The sequence below is a fragment of the Ptychodera flava genome, chromosome 1 (assembly GCF_041260155.1).
Source record: "Ptychodera flava strain L36383 chromosome 1, AS_Pfla_20210202, whole genome shotgun sequence".
NCBI lineage: Eukaryota > Metazoa > Hemichordata > Enteropneusta > Ptychoderidae > Ptychodera > Ptychodera flava.
Window position 1 is genome coordinate 48,483,047 of NC_091928.1, and position 14,885 is coordinate 48,497,931.

Genomic DNA, 14,885 nt, shown 5'->3' on the forward strand with positions numbered 1-14,885 from the left:
CGACCAGGAAACACGGAACTGTCAGTATGTGAACAACGGTACAATAAATCACTTGAATGAAACAACCCACTAATTAAGTAAATGCGAAACGTTAAGAGTATCATCTGCATTCACTGAACAAAGGGCATTATTGATTGTCCAGGTATTTTTGAAGATTTCAAGTTGATGACTAAGTTTAAAATACGAAAATTCAATTTGAAGACGAGATTTAACGCGAGTTTTGAAGATATCTAGAGGTTCAGTGGGCAGATCATTTTCGTTTCTTTTGTTCCTACAGCTTATGTAGATGGACGTTTTCGCGACAGCATTGATGTAAACGAAGAGACGGTTTGCTTGTTTCGAGAGAAATTTACCGGATTTATGTGGAGGATTTAAAATAAGCCAGTGGCGTGGGATAGTAGTATTCTCATCACTTAAAAGCTGCTTTGATAAACATGTAAGATTGTTGAAGAGATCATTATTATAGTTGCATTGAAAGAAAGTGTGTAGCAAGGTGTCGCTCTCGCCACAGAAAACACAATTTGGAGTCGGACAATAGCTCATTTTGAAAAGCAGCATGCCTGTTGCGTATGCACCATGAATTAATCTCTACAAATAATCTCCTTCTTTTGATGAAAGTGGAGGAGAATAACAAGCCTTGAAATTTGGATTCACAGAGTCAGGGAGTTGTAAAATGTTCCGCCAACACGTGTCGGCATTAGGAAGACGTTCTATTTGGAGAACCTTGATGAGGTATTTGTAAATTGCACCTTTCTGGATTTTGTAAAGCGGGTAGTTGATTTCATTAGAATTGTGAAGTTCATAACAGTAATGTATTGGCGTCCCAGTTGTCGAATTTTCTCCCCTGAGATAGGAGGTGATCGTATTTTTACATTGTGGTGGAATTGCCTTCAAAATGTCATTGTAAATGAGTTTATCAATTTTTGAATATATGTCTGTATCAGTCAACCATGTTTTTAGCTGGTGATCAATTAAATTTCCAATCTTTGTGATGCCAGAGTTGATAAAATAATCTATTTTTAACGTCTTTCTCGTGTCTGGGTGAAGAATTTCCTTATTGTAAAACAGGGGCTCTTGAAGGACCTCGTCAATGTTTTTAAAGTTTGTTTTACGAATTTTTGATAGTGAATACCAGCATGTCAGCAGGTCATTGTGAAAGTTTGGAATGCAAATGAAAGGGGAATCAATTTCAACTGCAAGAAGGTTTTTAGAGTAACAGAGGCTTTGAACTTGACTGAAATAATGATCAACAAAACGGAAAATAGGATGGTCATAGTCGGAATAGAGATATCTTTGAAAAAACTGGAGACGAAAGGACTTGATTCGAGACGGTAAATGAACAAGACCTTGTCCTCCTTCATTGATAGGAAGGTATAATTTTTCTGCAGGGATCCAATGTTTTCCTTGCCAAAAGAAGTCAAGGAGGCGAGACTGAACGTAGGCCACCGTGCAAGCAGGAGGGCAAAGTGAGGAACAACGGTACACAAATTTGCTAGCTAGTAAGTTATTGATAATCAAAACTCTCCCACGATACGATATGTTTGGAGCGTGTTGATTCCAGTATTCAATATCGTTTGAAAGTTTATCAACCAGCTCAGTCGAATTTCTACTTTCAAAATGCTGGTCGTTACCAAGATATACCCCGAGGCATTTAAGACCGTTGCTATTCCAGGTGATGTTGAGAGGGCTATCCTTCCTTCCCCGCCAACTTCCAACCCAAAGACCCTCCGTCTTATCAATATTTGTCTTAGAGTTTGATGCTTTATTATAAGTATTAAGCCAGCGGTTAAGTTTACTAAAATCATCGTTACGAGTTATAATAAAATCAACATCATCTGCATACGCTGAGAGAGTACAAGTTGTATGAGGCTCTGGAATGGTAAGACCTTTGATATCACTTTTAGTACGGATTTTATTGAGCAAGGGTTCTATGGCGATAATGTAAAGTTGAGCAGAAAGAGAACAGCCCTGGCGGATCCCTTGGTTAAAAGAAATAGGGACAGTGAGGTTGTTATTGACCCGGACTAAACTCTGTGCATTGGTGTATAAAAGTTTGATGTAGTTGATGAAATTTTGGCCGAAGCCAAAAGCCTCTAAAGTGTGAAACAGGTAACCATGATGCACTCTATCGAATGCCTTTTCTTGATCAAGTGTAATTATTCCAAGGGGAATATTTTCAGCATTAGCAAATTGAAGGCAGTCTCTGAGCATAGCAATATTATCGTGAATTTGATGACCAGGGACACTGCAGCTTTGATCATTATGAATAATGGTACTGAGAACATTACGAAGCCGGAGGGAGAGGGTCTTGGTGAGAATTTTGTAGTCGCTGCAAAGAAGACTAACTGGCCGCCAGTTTTTAAGTTTTGCATTGTCTCCGGATTTTGGCAAAAGACTTATGACTGCTCTTCTACAAGACATTGGCAGTTCCCCGTCGCTGACGGATTTAAGGAAAACTTCATGAACGTCTCTGCCAATTACTGACCAGAAAATCTTGTAAAATTCGTTTGGTAAGCCATCAATCCCAGGAGAGCGACCATGAGAGAGGTTTTTAACTGTATTTGTGAGTTCGTCATAAGTGATTGGACTATCTAAAATATCTTTGTCTGTCTCATTAAGTTGTGGCAAACTATCGTGAAGGAGTTTTTCAGAATTCTTATCAATCGGGTCCGGGGAATACAGATCTTGATAAAACGCATAAGTAAGGTTTCTTATTTCCTTTTGATCTTCAGTAAGTGAACCGTCGTCCCTCTGTAGATGGATAATAGGCTTTCTTTTCCCATTACTGATTTCAATTTCACGGAAAAAATTATTGGGAGTATCATTTGTACTGATATGTCTATGTTTGGCGCGAATGGCCGCCCCTTTAGTGTCATGGTCAAGAATTTCCTTAAGAAGGTCTTTCTTAGCTTTATAAATAGCATGGACGGACGGGTCTTGGAAAAGGGAGTTTTCTAGCTGGCGAACTTCTTTTTCAAGGTCGCGTTTCAAAATATTTCTTTCTGTATTTTTGTGATAACAATATTGCTGAGTTAGCTGCTTGACTTTGTTTTTTCCAATATCCCACCAGTGTTGAATTTTATGATAATTTGATTTCTTTTGGCGCCAATTTCCCCAAAACAGGGAAATAAGGTCAACATAATCATTGTCATTTAAAATATCTGTGTTCATATGCCACACTGGATTATGGTGATTAGTGCATTTCTGAGAAAGAACTATTTTCACGGCAGAGTGATCAGTAAAACAGAGAGAAGAACAGAATTGAAGTAGCTGTCTCCCCTTGACCTCATAGTAGACGCAGCCCATTTAAATCATAACCTATGACCTGTAATCTAAATATTAATGTTTACTCCCTATACAAACCATGTACAAAACCAGTTCACAATGTTTCAAAGCCAAAACAATGTAAACCTATGAAAAGAACAACTGGGTGGGTGAGGTGGGAGCTACTTCAATTCTGTTCGTTCCTTCAGGATGAGAAGAATAATTTCAATTATCCTGCAACGGTAGGTGTGGTATAATTTCCAATCATTCTCCTCATCCTTCAGTCACTCCCATCATTTCCGTAGCTGATTTTAAAGCATCATATTGACCAAAACCAAACTTAACTATAAGTTTGCTATGTTATCCATCACAGAGATAGATGATGTCACTTCACATTGATAATGTTTAGCAAAGGTTCTAGCAGATGACCAGTTTGCCAAGTTCATAATCTGTTGCAATGAAGCACCCTTAAAGTGTAAAGCTGAAGTAACTGCTGACCTTGTAGAATGTGCAGAATAGCTGTCATCTATACCTGCCCCGAGTAAAACCATCTTCAACCATCTTGCAATGGTGGCAGGCGAAACTGGTTTCCCAGATACATAACTCACAAACAAAAAGTTGCCATCTTTACGAATAGACTTCACCCGGCGTAAATAAGCAGCTAAATAGTAAACAACACAAATTCTCCTATTTTTCTTAAATGCAGGCAAAGTAAACATCTTCTGTTGCTTTGCTGGTCTGTCAGTCTACGCCAGAACTGCCGGAAGTAAAACTGCTAACCCTTTAGATTCCGACACAAATTCAAACTGAAGATTTGCTAAATCAGAACAACGTCCAGCTGTACAAAGAACCACTAACATAGCAGTTTTAAACGTCAAACGTTTTAAAAACAACTCTTTAGCTGGTGCACAAGCTTCCAAAAAATCAAGAACTTGCTTCACGTCCCAAACTACACTGTAAAGTTAAGTGTTAAAGGATAGAACACCAATTAAACGCCTTTTTGTAACACTTTTTGAACGCGTCCAGACGTTCAGAAATTTAACACTACGTGTTCAACCAATGTTCAATTTTTTAACACACGTGTGCAGATTTTGAACACTTCGTGTTCATCAGACATTATATTGAACACCATGTGTTCCATATCTGAACATACGTTGCACATGAAATGCGTTCAAAAAATTGAACGCATTTACGCGTTCAAAGGGCTGTAACACTTTTTGAACGCATGGACGCCGTTCAACGATAAGTGTGTTAAAGGTTAGAACACATGATATGCACTTGTTGAACACCTTTAATTTTGCGCGTTCATGGGGTGTTCAAGCCTGGAAATAACAAAACAGACCACTTATATTCAGTAAAATTATTTTATTTAAAAATACACAAAAATTCCTTTAGTAAAATACAATTATTTAGTGTCAATTGGGCACATAAACACCGTTGGTGTTTTCCTCTGAAAAACTTTACTAAAGTAAAGTTTGTCAGAGGAAAACACCAACGCTAATAAACACCTTCCTATCAAAACATAAACAAAAGAAAATCCCCATAAACACTGTAGATCGTTTTCAAACAATATGAACAAAGTAGTGACAAAACAGGTTTTACTTATTGTGGATTACGTTATATGTTCATACTTGCAAAAACGTACGAAAACATCTGTTTGAAAAAGCTAAAAATTTGGCTTACTTGAATATATCACATTTTGATAATTCCTTATGTCTTAAAAATGTCTGAAATGTCTTTAATGTCTCAAAAATACAATTTTGTGTATTTCATCATAACTTGTAGATATATGATTAGGAAAATCCCAGGAAACCTGTACTCCAAATATTAAATGAATCGTACTTGCCGTTTTGAAGAAAACGCTTGGGATGTAAACATTTGAGGATGATGCCACACATTCACCTATGATATAAGGTCTACGTCCTTAACAGCAAAGCTAAAATCAGTAACAAACCGAGAACAAAAGACGTCTTGATCTAAAATATAAAATAATCAAAGATTTGGTAGCAGGCTATGATCAACTAAATGTTACTGGCATAAGCCTTCAAAGACGTGACGTCTCCTTCATCAGATGCAAGGGTGCAATGAAGATTTGAAGCAGAAAGCGACAGAAAATTCAGAGTGGAAATTTCAGAAAATTCCGAAATTTAGAGTGTACATTTTTCACTGTGAATTTTCTGTGGCTTTCTGCTTTAATTCTTCATTTCACCATTGCATCTGATAAGGGCGACTACAAGTATTCGAAAGCTTATTCTCCAGTAACATTTAGTTAATCATAGCGTTCTGGACATAGCTCAGATAAATTCAGAACAAAAATACAGAAACTTATCAATGCAGTTACTAACCCTCGAAAGTTCAAATCTACATCAGAGATGAACTGAGGTTCTCAAGCTTGTTTCCAGACAGCTATCTATAATATTCTTCAATTTCTGTACCAATAGCTTCTGTAATAACTCTTCGATTTCACGTTCATCCAACTTTTTACATCCTGAAAATAATGCAACAAAAGATAATATGGCGACATGAGACTTCAAATGAAAGACAATTTGGCCTTATCAGGTTAAGGAATAGGGGTGACTTTTGTATACAGTGCCTCTTTTCGTCAATGTTACAAAATATTGGCTTCTTCGTGTCATCAACTGATGAAAAGTAAAAGCAAAGCCAAGTCTCATATGCTAAAACAATATTCTTCGATGTTTAACTAAAGTTTTAAATTTACATGCGATTGTGGTTACTAAAAGACATGTGTTAGCTGTGATTACGCAGCGGTAATGTGGCATATCGATCGCGCTCGGGTCAAGGGTCATCGCTCCAGTGATGACCCTTGACCCGAGTGCGATCGATACCCCATGGCCCAAAACACTGCTGCGTATTCACAGCTAGTGTATGGTCCACCAGCCACTGAAAGAAATAAAGGTTTTTTCACGTAGTTAAGCTTTTTCAAAGTACAATACAATTAATTTCGAAGGATAATAATACAGATGCTTCAAAATCCAATACCTTTTAATATTTTGGAGAGAAAACTTACCCTTTCTGGTCTTGCTTTCGCACTATCACACGCGTGGCACTATCACGACTTCAGCGTGCGCTTACAAGAAAAATGTCGCAACTTCCGTTTTGATGCATCATGGGATAAGAAAAGGCACAAAACTTGAACACCAAGTGTTAAGAAGTAGAACGCCTCTTGCACGCCGATGTTAAAATTAAAACGTTCATGGTGGTTTTTTGATTTTGTTTTCAAAATTTCAAAATTTCAACCCGTAATAAACGTGTAAAATTATTTTTTATACTTCCTTTTTTAGAAAAAACATGCTTTCAGCAATTGTAGACCGGAAATATTTTCCACTTATTGTGAAATTCGTTACACCGAAATCTGTTTACGTATTCCGGACAGCGAGGCAGTAGTAAAGTTAATATAGCCATTGTAAAGTAAAAAAACACAAAAGATTGTTAATTGTTTCACAGTATTGTAAAATTTCTGTGATGCTGAGTTTTTGAACACTTGAAGGAGATAGTTGTTAACACTACGTGTTCAGGTTTAGAACATCATTGTTAATAATATGAACACTAGTGTTAACAATATGAACACTAACCGTTCAAATTTGAACACCGACATGTACATTTTGAACGCGTAAAGACGCGTCTAGCGTCCGCTATTTTTACAGTGTAGAGTATACTTAGGTTGTGGAGGCCTTGAAATAAACACACCTTTCATAAATTGGATGACAAGAGGATGACTACCTACTTGATAACCCTCAACTGGTAGATGAACTGACGAAATAGCTGACCTGTAAACATTGATGGTTCGATATTGGAGCCCCCGATCAAACTGATCCACCAGAAACTCTAATACCACTGGGATAGGTGCTGAAACTGGATCTTCTTCCTGTCTTTTGCACCAACGATTCCAGCAACGCCAGGCTGATTCATACTGTTTAGCAGTTCCCTTTCTGACACAAGCGAGGATAACTTTGGACACCCTTTCTGATATGCCTCTTGCTCTAAGAGTACACCTGATAGCGGCCATACGGCTAGCAACATCCGGTCTGCTAGAGGATGACAATCTCCTGTCACTTGATCTGTCACTAGGTCCCGCATCTGGAGAAATGGATCTTGTACTAAGAGGGTCGGCAAATCTGCATACCAAGGCTGAGTTGTCCACACTGGGGCAACCAACACCACTCGAGCGCCCTCCTGCCGAACCTTGTGTAGCACTCTGGAAAGAAGGCAAAACGGAGGAAACGCATAACTCACCAGGTTGGTCCATGGAATGGAAAAAGCATCTATCCGCCATGCCTGAGGATTTGGTTTCCATGAGACAAAGCAATGGAATTGTGCATTCTGATGTGATGCAAAGAGATCTACTTCCGGAAACCACTCCAGCTGTTTGAGAACTGCATGAAGGACTTCTGGCTTGAGATACCACTCCAGATTGTCTTTGAACTTCCTTGACAGGTAATCTGCCTCCTGATTTATCCTTCCTGGAAGATAGCTTGCTACCAGAAGATTCTTGCGTTCCAGACACCACAGCCACATGTTGGCTTCCATTTTGCACAAGGCCCAGGAGTGTGTTCCCCCTCGATGATTGATGTATGTCACCACCGTTGCATTGTCTCATTTGACTTCTACACATACATCCCTCAGATGACTTACCAGAGAATCTAGTCCCTTGAAGACCGCTAGCATCTCCAACTGGTTGATGTGCAACTTCTGTTCCATCACTGACCACTGGCCTTGGGCTGTATTGTGAACGCACAGGGCTCCCCGGCCTAACTTGGATGCATCTGTCTGTAAAATTACCTCTGGTTTCTGTGGGAGAAGAGATCTGCCATTCCATCTTCCCAGACAATCCATCCACCATTTCAACTCCTCCTTCACTTCCAATGAGAGACTCAGTGGAGTGTCGTACGACCCTGTCTGAGACAAAACTGCCAGTTGGTCCTTCTGAAGAGAACGGTAATGAAGAGGGGCAACTGTTACTGCTTCTAATGTTGCAGTCATTTTCCCTAGAAGTTTGGACAGACACCTCACAGTGACCGAGTCTCGGTGGAGAAGACTTTGACATTCCACTTGCAGCCTGTTGACCTTGTCTTGAGGTAAACTGATTGTCATTTCCTGAGAGTTGATGACCATCCCTAGAAACTGAATTTCTTGTTTCGGTACCAACTTCGACTTTTCCCAATTCACAAGGAAACCCAAACTGAGCAATAGTGTGACTGCCGCATTGACATTGGCCTGACAAGTCTGGAAAGATCTGCCCAAAATCAGAAGTCGTCTATGTAAATTACACATCGAATGCCTTGGCGTCGGAGCCGCGAAACCACTGGTTTTAGTAGCTTTGTGAACACCCGAGGTGCACTGGCAATTCCAAATGGAAGCACTATGAACTCGTACAAAGTCTCTTTCCAAATGAAATGGAGAAACTTTCTGTGATGAATGAAAATGGGAACTGTGAAATAGGCATCCTTTAGGTCGACTGTGGCCATGAAATCGCCTTGTTGTAGCAGGGACTTTACATGATGAAGGCCTTCCATCTTGAAATGCTTGTATAGAATGTGACGATTTAAAGGTTTGAGGTTGAATACTGGCCTCCAACCCTCTGTTCCCTCCGGCACTAGAAACATTGTTGATACAAACTGACCTGATATTGGCAAAATTTCTGTTATTGCTCCTTTTTCCAGTAGAGAATTCACCTCTGCATCCACATGACACACATGAGCTCTTGGAACACATGTAACAGGATGATGAACCTGCTCCGGCATTGATGTCAATTCCAGTTTGTAACCCTGCACAGTTTCCAGTATCCAAGGGTCTGATGTCAGCTGCTGCCACTGATGAGGAAATAAAATCAGACGTCCCCCTACCTTGGGATATGGCTGTCGAGATTGCGGAAAACCAATAATGTCATTCTTTCTTGGCCCGAAAGCACTGAACCCCACTGCCATCTTTACTACCAAATTTCCCAGAGGAGCCAGCTTGTTTGTACCTATCAAACCTATCATATTGGTAATGCTTGTATCCACTCTGACCATACCTGGACTTGCCGTATGAAGAGAAAGACCTGCGAGATTGCTTCCCTGTAGTTGGTTCTTCACCAAAGAGTGTAGCCATGGATGGTTCAACCTTCCTCAAAGAAGCATATTTATTAGGCAGGACAGAATCAAATGCCTTCTGTCTTGCAACTTGCAATCCATGAAAGGCACTGCCAAACAATGTAATACCATGCTGAATGATAGGCAGAAGTTTGGGATCAATAGGAGCACCGTTATGACCCTCTTGTAATATTTGCAACAAAGGTAGCTGGGAAAATAACAATTGCTCAGAGGCTTTACGAATTCTCTGATCCTGCAACACCAAGGGCTTGGTAAAGGCTTGCTTTCCCAATGAATGGCTAAATGTTCAGGAAGTACAGGAGCTTCAAAAAAGTTCTCATCGCTTTTACATACTTCATAACACTCCTTCAATTCCTTTTTATCCTCTGCCAACAAGATGTTAGTACGCTGTTGCTTAAACCATGCACGAACAGACTTGGAGAACTGTATTCCTGTCATGTGGGTTATCAAACCCACAATCTGACTCATCAGAAGAAGAAAACTCTTCAGAAGAAACTGAAGAAGATTTTGGTTTTCAGCTTTTCTTCTTACCTTTCCGGTCACTCGACTTCTTACTTTTGCGTTTGGTTGAACGACGACCAGACTGGGACATGCCATCAGAGGAATCCTTGACATCTGGAACAATACCATGCATAATGCTGGTATTGTCCTGTGCACATGAGTCTTCAAGAGACTGAGAGGCCACATAAGGGCCACGGCTACAGGAATGGTCACTCAAAAGAGGACACACCTCGTGTGCATTCGAGGGACCTGCTTCCACATTATCAACGTGGATGCCATTATCACGATGGACTTCATTAGCTTCACCAGACCGATCATCACTACCAGTAGCAGCTAACCACCTTGCCTGGTACTCAGTTAAAGGTTGAACCGACTGTGCAAGTCCTGTAACCATTTCCATGAGGACTTGTGATGATGGAGTCTGCTGAGAAGGTACAACATCATGTTGACCTGCTGGCATATTTGGAATATTGCCACTTCCTTCAACGGTACTACCTTTATCTGCCATATTCCTGTGAAACATAAGGAAACAGAAACACAGCATACTCCAGGGAACCTATGCAGACCCTCAAAAAATATGCACAGTCATGCTAGCTAACAAGGGTAACAGGTGGTTGAAAAAATTCAAACACATGGGTTCCACAAAAAACACATACCATCTAAAGCACAAGAGCTCCATGAAAAAAAATCAGAACTCACAAAAGCAGAAAACTACAAAAAGGTGAACAAGCAAAAGGGAAGTACAGAAAATTGTTCATTAGGCACTCACCTTGCCAACAAACTTACCGACACTCCACAAGATAAATGGAGCCTAAACACCACGTCTACTCTGGTTGAAGCCAAACAGGAGAGATGGTGAACTGGCTTTGTACATGGTTTGTATAGGGAGTACTCATTAGTATTTAGATTACAGGTCATAGGTTATGATTTGAATGGGCTGCGTCTACTCTGAGGTCAAGGGGAGACAGCTACGGAAATGATGGGAGTGACTGAAGGATGAGGAGAATAATTTGATAACGCCTGAGAGAATCGTGACCCCATTAATATTCCATGTTAAAGTTGAGATACTTGCCATTAAAAGACAAGACAAAAGAATTAAGGCATTAGTTACAATTATTTTAGAGAATAATGTTATGCTTGGTATACGCATACATTTTAACTGTCAGCCTATATATTCTTACATTTTGGCTGGCTGTAACATGATCAGATTTGCTCAACTTATGCAATGCTTTAATTAGAAGTCTTAAATCTGGACAATATTCATAACATCTCTTGACTGGCTTTTTTGAACCTTTAATCCGCGCTAAAAACTCTAAGAGGCTGCTAAAGCTTAGATCATTGCGATCTGTCAGTTAAGAAGTATCAGAAACTTCAGATGTCATAGAAATACTATCGGCGTCATCAACCTCTTCGTCTCCGTCAATATCAGAATCTTGGCTGAGAACATCGAATCTATTACCAGTTTTGACCGGAGTTGTCTGGGATAATGGAAAATCAGAGTCTGAATGCATCCCTCCAGTATTAAAACCAGAGAAAGGCGTCTCTGGAAAATCAAGGGAATAAGAAAAACAACTGAGGAAGAAGAAGAAGGTGAAGGAACAAAAGGAAGAGAGGGAGGGGAAGGGAAAGTGGAAGGGGAAGGAGAAGCAGGGGTTCGTACCCTGTCTTCAACAGAAACACCAACATCTGCGGACTCTGTGTCATCAACATTTGTGTTCTTACTATTGGCCCTTCCTTCACTTGTTTCATCGTTAACGCCTTCATTGCTATTGTCACTAGTATTGATTATCTCCTCATTGATTACATCATTTGCATCGCCTATTTCCATATCATTAGTATTTTGAACTTTAACCTGCTCATCGACACCTTGCTCCTCAACAATTACCTCATCGATGATATTATCAGTAGCAGCTGAAGAAATTTCTGCATTATCAACATTGTTATGCGACTCTTTGTTCTGACTGTTGCTATTTTCGTTTCTTTGATGAGCCTGAGTTTCATGAGCTGAATTTGTAGAAACATTTCCTGATTGATTGTCAGCAACGTGCAAAACACCGGGCTGACCTGGACAATTTTTACGAATGTGGCCTTTCATACTACAAGCGAAGCATCTCATTTTATCAACAGAAATGTAAATTGGATACAAATGATCTTGATATTTGACCTGTATTAGCCCGTTGATGTTGTCATTATGTAATAAAATGTGAATTTGCCGTCTGAATGACTTGACATGTTTCAAGGAAGGATCTTTACAACCAAGGGGTATGACTCGCATATGTCCAACTACTCTTCCTAGTTTCCACAATTCTTCCTCTAGATTTTCATCAGGGATAAATGGGGGCACATTAGATAAATAACTTTGGAGGCAGGTTTGATCATGTGTTCAACCTGGACGAACTCATTGTCAATCACTAGTTGGCGTTCAACGCCAGACTCTACGTGCTCTAATTTAGCAAGATACACAACCACTGAACGATTCATTCGTGAAGCTGCAATAATATTTTAAGCCCCAACAATCTTTGAAATTTCAGACACATAGTTTTCTACTGACACACCTTCGACATTGTTGCTCCTCACAGCATGTTTACGGGTGAGGTGCCTGAATGGATTGTCTACCTGGGTAGCCATATTGCGTAGCCACAGTGGCCGGGAAGGGGAAAGATAAAATCCACCACAATCCAGCCAATCGAGCTTTAAAAACCTCAAAAACTACACAAAACTGAAAGTATCAATTACTCACGAAGTAAAAATACCAGTAGAGTTGAATGATGAATATACAACACAAAATTCAGGAGCCCATCTACCACACGCCCGCACGTAGTAGTAGTAGTAGTAGTAGTAGTAGTAGTAGTAGTAGTAGTAGTAGTAAGTAGTAGTAGTAGTAGAAGTATAGTAGTAGTAGTAGTAGTAGTAATAGTAGTAGTAGTAGTAGTAGTAGTAGTAGTAGTAGTTTTCAAACAAATCATTTATTCAATATGAAAATTGGCTATTTACAAAATTGCATCAAAATATATACATAGATGCATCAAACTTTTAAAATCAATGAAAATCAAAATAGAAAAGCCAAGACTTCTACAAAATGAACGGTGAAATATCGATGAATCCAGAAGCTGTATGCGCGGTAGAAAACTGGACGAGGGACATAGTGTATTCGTCAAAAACATCCCAGGTTGAAGTTTCTTGAATGGTCAGACTGACTGTCAAAGGTCACGATCTGTAAATGAAAAATAGGCTAGAAACGTTAAGTGTAGGTATGACCCTCCATCGAACTTCGACAGATCCGAAGATCCCGTGAGGAGTACGGTGCCCAGGGTTCAAAGACGACAACGACCAGGAACTCTTCTAGAATATCTTTTAATTCGTATTCACACAATCTGATGGTGCTGTTGCACCAGCTATTGCACATAGTACATAAAAAGTGTTAGAGCAGTGTTTCTTGACATGTGTGTTACCATGAATGATTTTATGATTGAAATTTCCTTGACTAAAGAGTTTGAATTGTGACAACCAATGTTGGGCAAATTGCTATTTTTGAACAGAGGGCCCTGTTTTGTGTGGCAAAGACAACTTTAAGTGTAGTGACGGAGTATGCATTCACAAAACATATTTTTGTGATGGAAGTAGTGACTGTTCCGATAACTCAGACGAAAGTGGCTGCCGTAAGTATGCTAACGATCATAATGACATATCGTTCAGGCATCAAGTCCGATGAAGGCATGGGAGGCCACACAATGAACAATTATCAATAATAATCTTCACTTGACGCATAAAACACATTTTTCAAGATATTTAGAAATGCTTTACACTAGCTGAAAACGTAACAAGAGATGATCAATATGGTCACAAGGCAACAATCACTGGACAATAATCCGTCAAGCCAATAATGACAGAAAAGGCACATTATTCGCCAATAGTGTCATACATAACAGAATCAATTACATTGAGCCATATTTTCCTTTCAGCCATGCGTCATCGCTGTCCAATCAACTCATTTCACTGCAACAATGAAAAATGCATATCGATGACATTTTATTGCGATTTTATTGACCACTGCGGCGATAATAGTGATGAAGAGGGGTGTGGTAAGTATCTATTTATTGTATTTGTTGACGGTGTTGTCAGTCTATTTAAGAAGAGTTACCCCGAAAAACACAGTCATATTTCTATTCCTGTTCCTAATCGGCCCCTTGACCAGCTTAGAGAGTTCGTGGTGGCACAAAGAGCTTTTATGTATGAGGATATTGGCCTCAGAAGAAAAAACATCAAAATCATTCAGACAATCAAAGAACAGCGTTAACGTTTCAAATCTTGGTTTTAAAACGGCTGTTTTAGACAATTATGATTGAGATAATAAAAGAATTGTGTAAACATTTCAAAAGATGGTTTTAGACTATCTCATTAGAAAACTAGCCTGCCGTTTGCATACCATACTTACAAAATGAGTAAAATCATTTTAAATGTCATCAACACAAATGATGATTAAATACTATAGCATATTATTATTGAAATTGATATTATACCAGATTTGGAAACCATTTACTCCACAAAACCAAACGCATAGTGCCATGCTCTGTGTATCAATATGCCAGCTGATGTTATTGTTTAAAATGGTTCTTCATTTTGTATTTTATCGTTATTAGTTCACCCTGAGTGTACAACAAGTCAATTTGAATGTGGTAACAATCAGTGCATAGACAAATTAAAGCGATGCAATCTTATTCCGGACTGTTTCAATGGACAGGATGAAGAATGCGGTAAATATTTCTTTTGAATAATGAAAATAATCTTTTGGGAGTCTTGCTTGCATCGAGATAACTCATTTTCTGAACCTCAAAGACGTTGTATGTACTTTACCTATTCCAAGACACAGATCCACTCCTTGGTCTTTTTGCAATTGCGCTTGTATAATGTCTAGTTTGAAAGTGTTTAACTTTTTCGGCACAATGTTAAATGAAGCTACGCCCTTTAGTCTGTTGTAATATTAATCATCAGCGGAAGAGTATTGTG

The 14,885-nt window shown here is 39.3% G+C and overlaps 1 protein-coding gene across 1 annotated transcript; it reads right to left on the bottom strand.

The window, feature by feature from the left end:
* Positions 1–7,878: 7,878 nt before the first annotated feature.
* Positions 7,879–11,079, bottom strand: LOC139145308 (uncharacterized). Its single transcript, XM_070716392.1, has 5 exons — positions 11,060–11,079; positions 9,909–10,390; positions 9,711–9,808; positions 8,850–9,140; positions 7,879–8,691 (listed from the first exon to the last, which is right to left on the bottom strand). Exons 1-5 carry the CDS (start codon positions 11,077–11,079, stop codon positions 7,879–7,881), a joined length of 1,704 nt encoding a protein of 567 aa, XP_070572493.1.
* Between the last annotated feature and the right edge of the window lie 3,806 nt (positions 11,080–14,885).

Excerpts from the sequence above, each read along its gene's own strand:
- LOC139145308 (XM_070716392.1), bottom strand. The coding sequence starts at position 11,079 with ATGTTACAGCCAGCCAAAAT. Across the intron at positions 9,141-9,710 it reads AATTGAAGGAGTGTTATGAA|CCATATCCCAAGGTAGGGGG; the intron begins GTATGTAAAAGC and ends CAATCTCGACAG. Across the intron at positions 8,692-8,849 it reads GAACAGAGGGTTGGAGGCCA|AAAGTTTCTCCATTTCATTT; the intron begins GTATTCAACCTC and ends CATTCATCACAG.